Genomic DNA, 17,351 nt, shown 5'->3' on the forward strand with positions numbered 1-17,351 from the left:
TTACTACCTTAAACTAACCATGGAGATGAGGGGAGCGCTGTGACTCCAGTAAAACTCCTAGATCTACTAAAGACTTTTAGTTTTTAGTCTGGGACTGGGAAAATAGTTTGGTGTAAGCCCAGCATTATGAGGACAGGTTCGACAAAAATGAAGCTCACATTGCTCTGTATATCATATTCTCAAATTAGGAAATTTGTTTTGTTTAAAAATCCTGGATGTTGATCCACTCCAACAACTGATGACTAAACCTGTGGTCTCTTCGGCTGCCACACTTGGACACTTGAAGGAGGATTTTGTTTTTGTTCTTATACTCTGGACCTATAAAAACATTTCATTTCACCTTTATTTTGTACACCAAATTTCACTGAACTGTTACCGGTTTTAAATATATTATGCAGTGCTTAAAAGTCACCAATCTAATTTATAAACAGTGCACTGATTGATATTGAGAGGGCAACTGAAGGTGCACATCAAGGTTATTATAGTTTAGGAAAACTAACGAAATAACGAAAACTAGAATTGAAAAAACATTTTCGTTAACTGAAATAAAAATAAAAGATTTTTTTCAAAAACGATAACCAACTGAAACTGTATTGTGTGGTTACAAAACTAACTAAAACTAAAATTATAGTGGAAATGTCCTTCGTTTTCGTCTTTGTCAACTTTTTTCATACGTAAACCTTTTTGGTTGATATGAAATCTATTTCATCTATCTGGTTTTATGACTTAATAAACTTATTGGGGCTGAGATGGATCAGACAAAGGATAAATATAGGAAACAAATAAAGGCAACATTTATTGTGACCTTATTGAATCTGGCACCCAACAAGTACTCCATTACAAAAAAACTAAAACTAATAAAAACTAAACCAAAACTAAGCATTTTCCAAAAATAAAAACTAATTAAAACTAGCAAACACACTCTTTAAACTATTATAACCTTGGTGCACACTAAGGACTGTCACTTTTTCCCAAAATCAATCTTGGGCAAATCCAAAGTGAAAGAGAATTCATTCAAACTAATTTCTTCTAATGCACTTATTTCTGCATTCATTTCTGGCTAAGTGATTGTCAAGATGATGGACCAATTAATTCATAATAGTGGATACAGCTTTTTGTGCTCATATGATTTGATCAGTTTTGATGATTCCCAGGTGACGTCACCCAGCGTGATGTTTCACTGCGGACATCGCCCTGTAATAAATCCTGTAAAATGAATAAAGCACCAATCAAACAGCCCAGAAGTCACTGTAAAATGGGAATTTAACCAAAATGAAATACTATTTTCTGTGGACTGCTGTGACGTGTGCAAAACATACAAGTGAGTCCCTCTAATGACAAATCACAATGGCAGTTTTCAAAATACATTACCATCATGATTATTTTATTATCAAAATGCATTACATCTCTTGCTTTTTAAACCTTTTGGAGGGGAACAATTGAAATAGTTACTACTATGATCTGTGTAAAAATAAAACAAAGCCAACAGAATAATCTTTACAAAACAAAGAGAGAATGCAGCGTCTGGTTGTTGCAGGAACAGACCCAATGATTAGCTTCCAACCATCTGACAAGTTGGTCACGCAGACCCTAAAAACAAATATCATGCGATAAATTCAGTGTACTATATTTTCTCCATACAAGTCTATATCACATTTCTTTCTATACAAGTACACATAATCATACATATTGTCCTATTGTGTCTTTTAGGCTTTATTTCTTTCATTTTAAGGTGCTGGTTAATTTTGGGTTACAACTTTATTTTTTCAATCTGTCAAACATTCATGTAACATGAGTACCCTTCTGTGTGTTGGTGGACTGGGGGGAGGGGCAGTGGATGTAGTGGTTGGTGGGGTCCAGTCTAAAGACTGGGCCCTCGGTCCTTGAAGTCTTCCACACAAAGGCTGTCCAAAAACAAAGTCTCAGATGGAGGAGAGGGCGACTCCTGCTGTCGCCCAGCTGTCAGCTTAACGTCGCTTTGAGGTCCCACTGCAGCGGTCAGGAGAACCGTCTCTTTCTTACAAGTCAGTTTGTGAGGATCAGAGTTAAAAGGGAAAACAAATTCAGCATTCTGTCGAAAGGGAAGCAACTCTCACAGGAGAACATAGCAGCTTTTTTTAACCTAGGTTTTATAAACAATCCTCAGAGATCTCTTCCCTGGTTTTCCTCGGTGTCGCACGGAATGCAAGGATTGGTCAGAAAAACATACATATATATATATTTTCTAAAAGAAATTCTGCAGGACACAAACAGCCAAACCCAACATCTGAGCTTAGAACTAAACTTGGATTATTCTCCTCGCATTTTGTCCCTGCATCCCATCACTATAATATGATAAATATGAATTTGGAGGAAAGTAAAACTGATTTAAACTGATATAATGACAAGATGAATGCAGCCGTATGTGGGGAACATAACTGGATTTCAAATTTATTGGGAAAAAACAAGAATGCAGCACCATGAATCATAAGACCTGTATGTCTCAAGTACAATATCAGAGGTCTACAGCAAAGTAGTCCTAATGTGAAATCCAAACAGTCCAGTGGGGATGAGAGAACAGAAGAGAACCAAAAAATAAAAAACAAAACAAAACAGGACATTGGAAACAACGGAAAACCTCGAGAGAGAGAGAAAGGGCTGTTTTCATGTTTGGTGAGAGAACAATCATATGGAATGATCCTATCCAGGGAGAACCCCCCCCCCCCCCCCTGCCTCTCTAATGCATCTTTAGAACGGATGATCAACATGTTGTCATTTACCCCCTTTCCACATCAAACACGTCTTTACTGCAGCACAGACTCGGCCACTCGCCAAATCAAAAAGTAACTTCGACAAAAAAAATAATAAAATAAAACAACTTTTGCTTTCAGTTACATATGCATCTCAGCATTTTTCCAACGTGGGTACCATGGCGACAGGTACAGCTTTTTAGAACATTGTACAGACATTTGTGTGGAAGTTTTTACTCTCCGACATTATAGAGCCTGTTTGCACAGTCCGGCACATGAGGAAACACTGGGGACAATTTCAAGTTACATGTGATTTCATGTTTTGTTTTTTTTTTCTCCAGAATGTGTCATCCAAATCGATTTTTCCACTGATTCCGTAATGAAGTCCAAAGTCAATGATAGCTTTGTGCAGAATGTGGTCATTTGTTTTAGTTTTTTTCTGAAAATAAAGAAAAGACAGAAAATAAGAAAAGGAGAAATCCATAAAGAAGTCCTTGCTCCTCTAAGGTCTGTACATTTTCCCTCCCCAAACTCCCTGAGCCCCATTTCATTGCAGCTTTGGGGGTTGAGGAGGTACGTAGCTTCATATACACTCACGCGCACACACTCACACATACACACACACACACACACTTGAACAAGGTCCTAAAAGCTTCCTGACTGTGTCCTTACTCCGGGTCCCTGAAGAGGGGAGTGCTGGAACTGACTAAGGCTCGTCCCTCGTTGTTGGTAGTGTGTCGATCCGGTGGCCGACAGCAGCCTAGAACCAGTCTGCAGCGCCGCCTGGCCTGGGCTGCCTGACTTTAGGCTGCGAGACACCGGTTGTTGACTCCCCCTGGAGGCATGGGCACCCGAGTCTACCTTAGTCTGCCCGTGGGCCCTGGGTCCTGGGGTGGGAGTCCCCACCAGGCCGCTGCTATTCAAAAGGCTCGCTTTTAAGTGGCTGCTGCCGTAGGCGGGGCCTCCGTCCACGTTACTGCTGCCACTCTGCTGGTGGAGAGAGCCTGCTGGCGGCCGGGAGTCAGAGGAGGAGGTGGGGGTGGGGTCGGGGGTGCGACTGGGGAAGGAGGATGGAGGATGGTCCTGGGACACTCCAGGTTGAGAGGTGGGAAGGCGTGGGTAGAAGCTCTGGCCTGATGACGGACTGTAGGATCCTCGGAATGGAGAGTTGGAAGTTTGTTGGAGGAAGGAGGGGCTGTCGGCCTGCCGGTGGCACTCTGATGACTGGACACACACACACACAGAGAGAGACACACACTTACTGCATTGCAAGGTTATTATAGTTAACGAAAACTAGAATTGAAAAAAACATTTTCGTTAACTGAAATAAAAAAAAAATATATTTTTAAAAAAGCGATAACTAACTGAATCTGTATTATGTGGTTAGAAAACTAACAAAAATTATAGTGAAAATTAAGATGCATTCAATAGGATTTAAAATTTCAGCATCAGCCTGGATATATGGGAACATATGAAATCTGAATGAAATTGCTGCCAATGTGCACTAAGGATATGATCATTGCAAAGCAACTGTAATGTTATCATAGATGCTGTTACTACAAATAACAACACAGAAAACAACACCTTACAAGGCAAACGGTAATCAGGCAGTTTGTGTACGAATATTGTAGAAAACAAATGGTCTGGATCCTGATGGTTGGAGAACAAGTTTTACAAATGATTTGGACAGGCTACCTGGTGTGAGTACACAGGGGGACTCTTCATGGGAGAAGCCATAGACGCTGCCTGCATCTCATATCGCTCTGCATCTGAAAACAGCAAGAAGACAATCAGCTCCAGCACTGGAAAAACACTGTTTCCCCCACATTGGTTTCTATATATATATATATATATACCGTATTTCCTCAAATAGTAGCCGGGGCTTCTATTAATAAAAGAGTGTTTTACACAGCGCATTGTAGCCAGTTAGCCGGATGTCAGCCATATTGGAAGTACTCGGATGTAAACAAACAATGAACAGCACGCTGAATGTTCATTTTAAGCAGGATTTAAAATGTCTTAACTACTAAAAAGCCCAGTAGAACGTGCGTAAACGGCTGGACTTTACAGAGAATGACTAGGACAGCGGGAGAAACAACCATATTTACCTACAGCACTAACTCGTGTGGCCAAACTTCAAAATACAGGTGTTGTGTTGAAATCTGTTACCGTCAAATGATGTTTCCTGAACGGTGTTCTCTGTAGCATCACTTCCACGGTTGGAGTTAGGATTTCAGTTTAAGGTTAGGCCTTGTAGAGAGAACTGTTTGGGGTTAAGGTAAACTTGGGCTCATGTTAACAACTTAAAGGAGGACTGGTTGGGGTCAGGGGTCAGGTTGGTGCAGGTTAAGGTAAGGGGGACACATATCGACGGGGGAACAGACTTTGACATAACACTGGTAAGACACCCGGCTTATAAAAGAGGCCGGCTTTTATTTACTAGAAACTGTTTTTACACCCGGTTACTAAATGAGGCCGGTCATTAATAGGGGCCTGGCTTTAAATTGAGGAAATACGGTAGTAGTAAGCATGAAGAATTAAACAGTTCTGAATGTTGTAGTCTTATTGTATGATATTGTTTATCATTCAAAAACTACCCATTATTACTCTTCTGTTGTTTTATACAGAGTTGTTGCAAGACACACTTCTAAGAACCTTTATTCTTTGACTTTGGGTCTTGTGAAAAGAAGAACCCTGACACTGTCTTTCAAATGTCCTAATGTTTAGCTTACTTATTAAACCCGCCACGTGCCACCCCAACCCCCTACCCTGAAGATATTAATGTCATCGTACCAGATTCCTTCTCTGTCGAGCCATCACTCCGCTTGTAAACCCGCTCCATCTTGATGCTTCTTAGCACGCGCTCCAGAACCTGACCTTCCCTTAGACGTTCAACAGTGGTGGGGACCATCCTTTAGAACAACACAAACCCAAAGGTTATCTGCCGAAACGCTATCACACAGCTTTAAAAGCATGACTTTTTGCATCAACTTTACCAGCAAGGTAAAACAGTGAACATACTAAACATAGCGGACACTTTAACCAGGAGTCGGCAACCTTTACTACCAAAAGAGCCAATTAGAGCCAATGCTCTTTAGTTAGTAAAGGTTGCAGACCCCTGTTCTAGGTGATGCAACATGTACTGAGAGATATCTTGACTTCAGTGAGCCTTGCTCCTGGGCTTCTCACCACTGGTTGTTGTTGTCCTGGCGGTCTGGAGGACTGACCTCCTCTATCTGTGGGATGGAGGAGGTGTGTGCTGCGGAAGAGAAGCAGCTGTGTGGGGACGCCGGGGGCTGCATCTGCTGATTGCAGTGGGGATGGTGGGAGTCCTGGCTGTACTGGGAGCCAGAGCGGGTTGGGGTGCTGCCCAGAGAGGAGCTGCTACCAGTTGGCTCTGAGTCGCGACCGCTACCCTGCTTCCTCTTTCTGTACTCCAGCAAAGACACCTGAGGCAGCAAAGGGAACAGAGGCGCTGTTAAACACCTGGGGGTCTGATGTGCAGGTTGAACATACAGCGTCATGTCATTCACACTGATGCTGGGCCGCTGACTCAATTACATCATTCACCAAAACTGCACTGATGGGCGGGACCACATGCACCACACCAGAGAGGACTCACCTGGAAACACTATTCACACAGATTCAATATGACAAAAAGAAAAACCCACCGTAATCACCATGGAAATAAAATGACACTGTATGCATGTCAATTTTTGTTCCATTCCATAAACACACTTGAAGACATGAGAGGCTCGTAGTGTAGATCACTGTGTGTTCTCAATGCACTGTTAGTCACATAAAGCTTTGACGATAGAGCAGGCAACTTTAAATGCACCACGCCATGATGCAACCACGCTGAAACAACAACTACACAGACACACACACACACACACACACACACGCACCTTCACTATTAACAATGAGAATGAGAGCACTCATCCCAGCTTAATGTCATCATGACACAGAAAAGGCTTGTAGGACAGAGGGGGTATATGAAAGAGGCAGGGGAGTAGGATGATGATCGCACAGTCAGATATGGATATTGATGGATCTTATAATAACATAATATTAATGAATCATTTTACAGACAGGAGAAATTGCAGAAGGAGTGGAAGTCACCACCCAGCACCAGATATCAATGATGTCTCCAGTGGACACATTCCTGGGTGTCCTGCTAGAATTGCCAGTGTTTTTTAAGTACCCATCACATGCCTCAGATATAAAATACACTACTTATGGGTTTCTAAAGCTTGGTAGTGCCGGCCACCATACACATCAAGTAAAATAAAAAACTATATTTGCATCATAACTGCTTCTGATTGCTTGCCTGTCCAGTAAAACTACGGTTAGTTCCACTGGTCTGGATAAAATTGTGATTATTAACAAGAAATGTATTTTATTTTGAAGAGGGAAAAGGGAATTGCCTGTTATAACATTCAGCACAGTTTATAGGCTGAATTACTGTACAGCTGTGCAATACAGGGTTATTGGCACCATTTCAGATGTGCTTATGTTCAGCTTTACTCAAATAAAGTGGCTTAGATCACCTGGCTGGTAAAGGTCTGATCATCAGACTGATTATGTGTCCAGTGCCCATTTTCAGCGATGTTGCCACATCTCAAGATCTCAGCAATTATTTTATTTGTTGCAAAGATGGGTCAAATGATTCTGGCTAAACTCCAGTCATGAATTACTTTAATTCAACAAAAATAAAAATAATGGCCCTCACTTATCAAACGAGCGCAGAAACCAGTGCAGATCTGAGTGTATATTTCGTCTTACATCAGGGTTCACGTGTGATTTATCAAACGTTCGTATCTCTCCAATCACAGCGTGAGAATGATCAGCTGTTGATAAATGTGGCGGCTCGAAACAAGCATAATTAAAATACCACGCCCTAATATATACCTGATTCAGAAGGCTCGCCTCCAGAGTTTACCACATTACGGCCAAAAGGAGGATTTTTTCCCTCTAAAGTCAACTTTATTAGCAAGTGAACCGTTGCAAATAACAGCAGGAGGAAATAGACGTTTTACAGAAATACGCAGCGACGGAGGTTTATGAAATAAAAGTACTTATAGTTACAAACTCAAACAAGTTGGGTGAATATTTTATATTTGGAGCACAGACTTAAAAGTTTTCACAGCTTTTTGGTTGCAGCCAGGAGGTAAACAATGTTTTAAATTAAGTTTTAATCCCAAAGGAAGAGCGGCATTGGCAGCATAAAAAGTGAAAAGGAAGGAAATCAGTGGTGCTGTCAGCAGAGTAGAAGTGGACCATTAAACTCCTGGTGAGGTTGGAATATTTCTTCTTTACATTGTGATATATAAAGCCTAATAGCATATATAATATCCAAATATTGTTGTTATTATTATAATGGAGTGATATTATTCACTTCTTTACATTTAGTAATAATTATGTCCCAGTCAGAGGAGCGTGTGGCAGCGCTGGTTGGAAATGTTTCTGTTCGGGCAGAACCGCTGGTGAAGGAGACACTGATGCTCTGGTGTCCAACAGGATAATAATAATAATAATAATAATAATAATAATAACAGTAAACAGCAGAAGACAACAACATTTAATATCCTCGGCTGGTATTCTGTTTAAACAATTTCACGGTTGCAGGCTGTATTTATTTTAAATGACGTTTTAATGATAAATGATGTAGCCTTAACATGCTTTGGTTTGTCACCATTAAAAAACAAAACACCACAGAGTTTTATCAGCTCCAGGCATCGATACTATAGTCTAAGATCAATTCTCTGACTCAGACGTGGGGACTTCAAGCTGACTCAAACCTGCGTACACAAGCTGAGAGCAGAGTGAGATCTGATCGTACCCTCCGCTCACGTTCAAACTGATAAATGCCGAGACTTGTGTAGAAATGATCGAACGCCCACTTTACGCTCACTTTCTGTTGTACGTTCGTTTGATAAATGAGGGCCAATAACTCTAAATCTGACTTCATTTGACTTTTGATTATTCACAGATTCTGAACATAAAAGTTAAGTTGAAAACAATGTTTATCTGTTATTTTAACTGTTTAACATGAACCTGAAGCACTCATTTATTTTTAACTCCTTAATACTGGACACTGCAGCAGGTATTTTACTATCAGATATTTTTGGAGACATCTTCTCTCAGAATATCGGAGATGTCCGTCATGTGATGAGTTCTGGGCCAACGGTGCAATTAGGTTGCATGAACACATTGGCTCAGTTTAATATTACATTTGCCGAGTGAAGACTGATGAATCATGTTAATGGGAAAACTTCCTTAATTTACCCAGAGCCAGGGACCTTTCCTATGGTGCCTTGTGATATTGCATGTTTTTTTGCTATAGCATGTAGTATTGCTTATAGCGAGGTGGATGGACCATTGATCACAGTTTGGGAAGAGAGATGAGATGAAGCAAAGAGAGATGGGCTTCATCTCAACACCATCATGACAATTCATGAAACATCAGCCTCTTGTGTTGAAGGCAATGGATGAACCTGAAATGGCATAACAACTCAAAACCGCTGCTCAAAACTATAGAGTCATAACTCAATGCGGGTTTGGAGAAGGGGAAGGGGCGGAGCTGTCGGAGCATGGGGTGGTGTTGTATGCAGATGCAAAGAAACAATATTTACATGCACACTTCTAAAGATGTAGTTGTAGGGAGAATATTCACCATATTTTGTACTGGCTTGTATTCACTTCTTACAGCTATAGCCTGGTAATCTGGCTTCCCTGTCAGCAGACTAATGGTATGCTGGTTGGCCCTCTGCCTTGGAAGAAAAGTGGAAGAGAGACTTGGCAAAAAGTGTCAAGGAGCAGCGAGGAGGAGGAAGAGGACAGGGGGAGAGGAGGGGGGAGGGAAGGGTCAAGCTACAGATTCGAAATCATTTCAGATATAAACATAAAATGGTTAAATAAGTTTTTAAATGCCCATTGCTTTTGGATTTGACCACTGGACACAAGGGAGCAATTGATATATTTAAGACAAAGTAAACAGGGGAAAGCACATAATGAGGTTTGGCTTTTCAGTTTGCACATATCACACTCATAGTCATTCGTGCTCGAGAAGAACAGATGAAATGCTAAAGAATTACTCCATTAAAAACATATTTCACATTCTTATCAAAAAGATGTGGAGAACTTGCCTTCCTCTTTTGTGGTGGGTTGCTGGTGTGAGGAGGTGTGCCACTATCTGGGTAGCCTCCCCCATAATGAGGCTCACCATAGGGGGACATGGAGCCAGAGCCCACATCTCCCAGAAGCCCCTGCCCGCTGATGGAGCTGTGGAAGGACTCTGCTGGGGAAAAGCCACCTTCTGACTGGGACAGGTGGCGGTCGGTGGCCGCGGGGTTCCCCAGGTTTGCATTGAGGGGTGAGCAGGTGTATATGAGGTTGAATTCTGTCCTGAAGGCCTGCTCCCTCGTTTGGGAGGTTAGGTCCGAGGGAGGACAGGACACTGGGTTTAGTGAACTGGTCCCTACAGATGATGGGCCCTGGGAATCGTGGCCTGAAGGGCCTCCAGGAAGAGAAAAGTCATCTGAGGTCACAGCCACAGGGCTCTCCAAGCTGGAGGGGAGGGAAAGGTCAGGGAACTGAGGCCGAGGGATGTCAAAGTCTGTCTGAAGACATGGCTGGAGGTGGACAAAGACAGAAGGAGAAGACAAAATGAATTGATACATTGGAGTAAGTCAGCAGTAAGTAGAATTTAACCATTTGCATCAGCAGTTAGGAGTCAGAGACAGAGACAATGAAACATACCTCAGGAGAGATGGACTCGGGCCGGTGAACAGGAGACGCTTCAGGGGATGATATGTTCTAGAGGGAAAAGAAACAGTCTTCATAGTTCATAGTTTCAAACAAACATGGTGTTAGAAATATTTATTAATACCGTATTTCCTCAATTTAAAGCCGGGCCCCTATTAATGACCGGCCTCATTTAGTAACCAGGTGTAAAAACAATTTTTAGTAAATAAAAGCCGTCCTCTTTTATAAGCCGGGTGTCTTACCGGTGTTATGTCAAAGTGCGCAAAGTGCTACAATACGCTGTGTAAAACACTCTAAAAAGTGCCGGTCAGAGCTTCTTTTTTTAATAAAAGCCTACTTCAAATAATAGCCTGCCCCTATTATTAGCCGGGTCCCAAACTGATTTTTTTATTAGTAGAACTACTACTATTTGAGGAAATACGGTATTTGAACAGTCTGCTCAGGTAGATGAAGAGCTGATAAAGTTTTATATATGTGTAATGGTGTTGAAGTCCGTGTCTGAAGTTAGTTCTGGTTAAAAACCCAAACCACCTGGCATGACTTCTCTTGCTACAGAGACAAAACCAGACTGAGCAGGAGAATAGATGTTCATTTAGGGCGGCTTTCATAGAACAAATGCTTCACTAACGTAGGCTGATTGTGTTCATGCACTCTAAAACTGGACCACCATATGTGAGAAACATGCATTTGTGGATCCATGTGTTTATGTGGTTGCGCCCTTACTTCAAACTGTAGCGGTGTGTTGCAGCGGCTGGCGGGCAGTGAGGGCATGGGGGAGTAGGCCAGGCCGTTGGGGAGCAGGAAGCCACAGGGGGTGTGGAGCGGCGGGTGGAGGCAGTCCTCTGGGAGCGGAGGTGTGATGGGTGAGAGCGGCCGAAGCAGGTGGTCCGAGGGTGCTGGTGTCGTCTCTGGCATGTACTTGGATCGGCGCTTCTTAAACGGTGCGTTCACTTCTGTGATTTTAACACAATAATGAATTGAGAATTGGATAAACAGGGGAAATACATTTCTAGTATTAAGAAGACACACATGACTAGACACAACAGTAACAACAGTAAAATAAAAAATAATATATCTGGAGTGCAACCTTCAGGTTTTTGTAATAAAACCACCCAGTGGCTTAGTTCTGATCCATAGTTCATTCTCGTTTCTCGCTTTAGTGATTTTCTAGAAAATACAACACCAAAAGAGTGATCCAGAGGGAGGTGGGGATGTACATACCGCTGGACAGGGGGTTGGGAGTGGATCTGCTACTGGTACTTTGCTGGGAAGAGGTGGACTCTGTACCATCCTCCACACTGGCTGAACAGCTCTCATCCTCCACTTGTTTTATCCATCTCTGCATCAGAACAACAGCAAAAAAAACAGAAACTGAAACATTTGTTTAGAAGACATTACCACAATCTCATTAAAATCAAAATATGTTTTGATGATAGAATTAAACAAGGTGATTCTAAGTTACACGTGTTCATAAACAGGTAGAACACAGTTTAAGACCAACAACTGCCTCGTCATTATGTCACCAAAAAGAACAGCATGCTGTAGAACATTTCAAGACTTAAAAATTCAAGAGGGAGATTTCTGCTTTTGACTTATTGTTTGAGGACTTGCAGACAGGCCTGTAACATTAAAAGGTGCAGTATGTGAATTCGCTAGTGGCTACCTTGCGTATCCTGCATCTGTTTCAAGTGTTGGTCGTGCACATCACCATAAATAATTGCTACAGGTATGCAAGATTCAATACATACATGGACAGTAGGGACAATGTAGGAGTAGTCCTCACCATATTCACAATATCGTCACCCTGTTAAAATAATCGCCTAACTCATTTTTTCAAGTTTTGCAGAAAACATATGTTACACGTTCGGTGAAGTTTTTTGTGACATTTATTGGTCATTTCACTCAAAAAGGATGTAACAAAGGATGGCTATTGGCATAGTAATAACACTGTGTGGTAATTATGCAACTTAAGAGAAATAAATGACTTGGGGAATTTTTGAACATGCCTTTGTGACTTAAGCAAGATATGGTTACACTTTATTTTGAAGGTGTCTACATAAGAGTCACACAAGCCTGTCAGAAACATGACATGACAAGTATCATGAGCATTAATGTTACTTCAAAGTATCATTAATGTTAATTTTGACAAAAAAAGACTTAGGTGATTGTTTTAACAGTGTGTCGATATGCTTGAATTAAGAGCCTTACATGTCATGTGCTTCATCAACTATCTCTCTAGAGTAGGGATGGGCAACTTAAATGCTGGAGGGGGCCATAATTTTTCATTGACACTACCACAGGGCCACATATAGGAGCGTGCACTAAACCAGATATGATGAAACTGAAATTTTAAATATGTTTACAGTGCAGTAACTTAACATATTTCATGCTCAAATGCATGTTTAACAGTAAATAGGAAAACAAAAGGTTTGAAGCAAATAAAAAATAACCACTTACTGTGATTTTTTTTTCTCAGTGCAAGAACAGCAGACCAACATTAATTGCAAGAAGTAATTTTGTGCATTTTTACACTGCACTTTTAAGATTTCATGCTCAAATGCATGTAGTTGTACTGAGGGCCACTTCAAGTGAGGATGCGGGCCGTATGCGGGCCAGTTGCCCATCCCTGCTCTAGAGAATTGCATACTGCACCTTCAATGTGAATTCACTAGGGATGACAACATTTCTGATATATTTGTGTATATTTATGTACTCCATCTTTTTAAAATACCTTCTTGTAGCAGCCATAAGTGCCGTCCATTTGAAGTGGGCGGGGGCGGCGTCTCTCGGGGTTGAAAGGGGAGCCGAAGCGGACGTAGTGTCTTGGTGTGGTGCAGATGAGCGATGAGTGAGAGAGGCCTGGCAGCATGTTGAGGGTGGTGGCCAGCACCGTGGGGTCAGTGGTTATCCGTAGAGGGCGCTCAACAGGTACCTCTTGGTGGATTTTCTCTCCTCCAGGGACTTTGTCATTCAACCACTCTGTCACCAGGTACTGAGAACAAAGACAAACATTCATGATTAGGAATACACAAAATAATAAATATGATTAAGAAAGCTTGACTCATACATATTAGATGTGTTTATAGGCTGCCGCATATGTGTACAAACACCCATTCAGTGGCTGGCACCGATTGTAGTGTTATATTGCTTTGAATCCTATAAAAGCATGTTTTTGTTTTGTTAATTGGCCTCATTTTGTTTTGTTTGTTTGTTTGTTTTTCCCATTTCTTTATGTTTCCCTTGTAGTTGTGATGTATGTTTATAAATCTGAAAACTTATAAATAAAATATGTAAAAAAAAGAAAAAAAAAAAAAGAAAGCTTGACTCAATCATAGAACAAGAAACAAGTGCAATTTCTAACCTTCTTGGTCTTGGGGTAGCGCATGTTGCCTCTGTTTATGCAGTTTAGACCGTTGCCATCTCCATCTAGGAAATGACCCCCGAGGCCACTCTCACCGTGGCCATGTTCAGCCCCATATGGGCCCTGAGAACCCTCCTCGTCCAGAGAAGCACCAGGATCAGCTGATGACGGCATTGCTGCCATCGCTGCAGCTGCAGCAGCTGCTGCCGCCTGCTGGGCGAGGGCCTGGCGCTGCCGCCGCGCACGCTGGGATGAACTTGACCGGTAACGAGAGATCCGACTTTTGGGCCGAGGCTTGGTAGGTCGTGCAGGCTTAGGGGGAGCAACTGGGGCGGGCAGACTGGGTAATGAGGTTTTTTCTTCAATAGATGGCGCTTCCTAAAGAACATTTGTGGAGAAAATAAATCAATCAATGCAACATCAATTAATCAATAAATAACTAAAACCGAAACACTGACTACGGATGAATTCAAGTGATTTCCCTCACTGACCACGACATAGGTGGTGCGCCGTGTGCTGACCCCCACTCCAGTGTTGTGGGGTGAGGAAGTGTTCCCAGCAGGGTTTCCTGCCCCGTCCTCACTTTCCACACCCTCCTCCTTCACCTCTGATCCTCCACCTCTCCTGCGCCTCCTTTCCAAGCTGTTACATGTCTACAAGAACAAACACAGAGTTACACAGGCAGTGTCAGAGAATGACCTGGAACATTTTGTCTATTGAATTACTGATGGGCTGCTGGAATTTGTTACATGAGAAAAATATGTAGAAAAAGTATGTCAAATTAATATAACAGCGGTATTGGAAAATAGTTAAAATGTCATACTCTTTTACTGGAGATGATGACCCCGTTTTCATCCACCTCTCCTTCCTCTCCCTCCTCCACCTTCATTTCATCCAACAGTCTCTCCTAAAGAGAGACAGGCAGCACATGAGGAAACATCTAAAACATATACATCGGCTGGAAATAAATGCAAGATTTTGGTAATATAGATATTTGCAGTTTGGCAGTTTTTCACACAATACTTGATGTTATTTGATTCAGACTGATCTTATTCAAACCTTAGCTGGGTACGCACAGACAGACAAAGACACACACCTCTGTATCACTGGTGCCCTGCAGTTCTTTGGCCTCCTGGTGCTGGTCCAGGGTCTGGTTACTCTCCAGCTCTCTCCTCCGGGCTTTTCTCCGTCGGGTCTCGGCACCAACCAGAGGGGAGGGAGGCGGTAGGGAGGGGGTACTGAGCAGGTTCTCCCTGGGGCTCTGGTTGTGCTTCTGCACTGGGCAGTTCTGATTGCCCTTATGGCAGGCACAGTCCACTTTGTAGTTACTGGTGGTTTATTAAGAGAGAGGAGAAGACAAAAAAACAACAGTTTTTATGTAAACCATAAGAAAAGTGACACCTGCTGCCCACCTGATACCAATAGGTGTTGCATTATTATTTACAATATTTTTCTATAAAGAACTTGGACCATTAACACTTGTACTTGATATGAATGTTGCATATATGGTTGCATTTAACCTGCATTTCTTTTTATGGATAGGTGGCTTCTAGTGGCAGGTGAAAAGTTATAAACAACAGAGTATGGGTTGATGAGCAGTACTGACCAGCTATTGAACTCATAATCAAATCCAATGGTGACCTCAGCGTCCTTTGTGATTTGACTGATGGCGTATATACACAGATGGATCATGCCCTCAGCAATCATATGTCTGACCTGGAGAAAAGGGAACAGTTGCATAAGTTACAGTATTTAACAAAAGGATTCAAAGTTAGCAACCTGGCAAAACTCAAAGCTACACAGAAAAGAAACATGTGGTAGGTATTGATATTGTAAAAATAACAACAAAACAAACTGGTGGCTGACCTCAGCATTGGGGGTACAAGACCTCCTGATGAAGCGGGCGTCATTCCCAAAGGTCCTTGCATCAACACACATCTCTACATCATTAAACTTTGAGTAGAAGAGCACAAATGGGTAGGGTCTGGAAAAATATGAGGACATGGATCAATGACAGTACACAGGTGATACGACAGGAGAGACAACACTTGAATTTTCGTGAATGTTTTGGACCAGAACACTGAATGTATGAAGTGAACCGGCCCAGAACAGAAATACCATGATGCCTTACTTTTTGAAGAAGTGTCCGTTCACTTCAAACTGTTGTTTGAGCATGACCTTTCCCCGATATTCAATGATGAGCGTGTCTGGTTCCAAGTTCTTGGCTGCACGGAGGATCTTCCTGTGTTTCTGCACTCGTGTCACACGCCCCAGTTGAAGCTAAAAATCACAAACAAGGAAAATATTAAATGGTGTGATAAGTAAAATATTGCCATATATTTTTGTTTAAAACATTCTAAAAATGACCTAATATTATCATCAGAGTGTGAAGTAGTGACTTGTATTGTGTTAAAGAGATATCTACTGAGGTTAGCATGCTAATCAGCTAGCCCTGTCTCGTTTTGCTTTGTAATACCACTTGTGCCTTCAGGGCCGGTAGTGAGTTACTGTAGCATCCAGTCTGTCCTCAGAGAGGACCAAAGAAGAAATAGACGAAGCCACACCGTTGTGTATAGCACTTAGCAGCTTTGGTTAATGCCTCAAACTAAGGCTATAAAAAAAATACAATAAAAATCTGACGTTGCAGACGAACAGTGATTCTGTGATTAGGAGACTGTGACAATGGTTAGTTTTGATGGAGTTTACTTGCTCAGTGAAGAGCACAGAGACCAACAGCCCTGCAGAAAAGAGCCATAGATGGCAATGTGTAAGAAAGCAGAAAGTCAGACAGGCAAGCCATGATCCACTCTAGACTTAGAAAGGCGCCCGCTCTCATCAACGGGCTGGATGTCAGGCTGCAGATTACGAACCACAGCACGGACAGCTGAGTTATGGTGATATTCGAGACCTGGCTGACCGAAAGCAACTCAGACATAGACTGACAGACTTATCCCTGGAGCTGGTATGTTGCATCTACTGTGAAGACCCCCATTGCCTCCAAATGTGCCTCTTCTCTGCCCGGCTGTTGGTCTCCATGCACTCCAAGGAGTGAATATCAATTTGGCTGTAGGTCTTAGTTTTAGTTTGGAAAGTTTGCTGTACAGTAGAGGACATTGCAGGTTTATTGCATGCCTAATTGTACCAAACAGCAACACACACAGCCGAAAATATTGTTCTAATTGTCATTGTTTATTCTATTGATTTATTTTTTGCACTACCTCAGACCTGAAGCTTGTTATCATAGATGCAGTTTCTTTTTGCACAACTGTTTTTATTATAAATATTTAACCTGTGGTTCTGTTAATTTTTACATGTTGCATTTTTCTTATATCATTAAATTTTGGGGTCTTTGTTTTTATCCTTGTGGTATTGAAAATCGAATATTTTCCTGAGTATCGGTATCGAGTTGAAAATTTTAGTATTGTGACAACCCTATCAGCAATATTCTTTATATAATGTGTTATTATGGGCTGAACTGATACTGGCTAATTACA

At 41.8% G+C, this 17,351-nt stretch overlaps 1 protein-coding gene across 6 annotated transcripts in view; it reads right to left on the reverse strand.

Moving 5' to 3' along the window:
• Positions 1-1,363: 1,363 nt before the first annotated feature.
• setd5 (SET domain containing 5) overlaps positions 1,364-17,351 on the reverse strand; it is a 40,272-nt gene continuing 24,284 nt past the window's right edge. For 4 of the 6 annotated variants that reach the window (XM_059328703.1, XM_059328693.1, XM_059328711.1 and 1 more), the window contains exons 9-25: positions 15,989-16,137; positions 15,724-15,841; positions 15,464-15,573; positions 14,954-15,185; positions 14,681-14,764; positions 14,349-14,510; positions 13,858-14,235; positions 13,228-13,488; positions 11,718-11,835; positions 11,220-11,449; positions 10,491-10,547; positions 9,878-10,363; positions 9,406-9,498; positions 5,919-6,178; positions 5,523-5,641; positions 4,425-4,498; positions 1,364-3,953 (exon numbers count right to left, since the gene is read on the reverse strand). In XM_059328703.1, coding sequence (XP_059184686.1) covers positions 3,375-3,953; positions 4,425-4,498; positions 5,523-5,641; positions 5,919-6,178; positions 9,406-9,498; positions 9,878-10,363; positions 10,491-10,547; positions 11,220-11,449; positions 11,718-11,835; positions 13,228-13,488; positions 13,858-14,235; positions 14,349-14,510; positions 14,681-14,764; positions 14,954-15,185; positions 15,464-15,573; positions 15,724-15,841; positions 15,989-16,137 — 3,510 coding nt within the window. In that variant the 3' untranslated portion in view covers positions 1,364-3,374. The remainder of the gene's footprint in view (positions 3,954-4,424; positions 4,499-5,522; positions 5,642-5,918; positions 6,179-9,405; positions 9,499-9,877; positions 10,364-10,490; positions 10,548-11,219; positions 11,450-11,717; positions 11,836-13,227; positions 13,489-13,857; positions 14,236-14,348; positions 14,511-14,680; positions 14,765-14,953; positions 15,186-15,463; positions 15,574-15,723; positions 15,842-15,988; positions 16,138-17,351) is intronic. The other 2 variants (XM_059328716.1, XM_059328714.1) reach the window with 1 other exon arrangement.

Source organism: Centropristis striata, chromosome 3, assembly GCF_030273125.1.
Source record: "Centropristis striata isolate RG_2023a ecotype Rhode Island chromosome 3, C.striata_1.0, whole genome shotgun sequence".
In the NCBI taxonomy this organism is placed as follows: Eukaryota; Metazoa; Chordata; class Actinopteri; order Perciformes; family Serranidae; genus Centropristis; species Centropristis striata.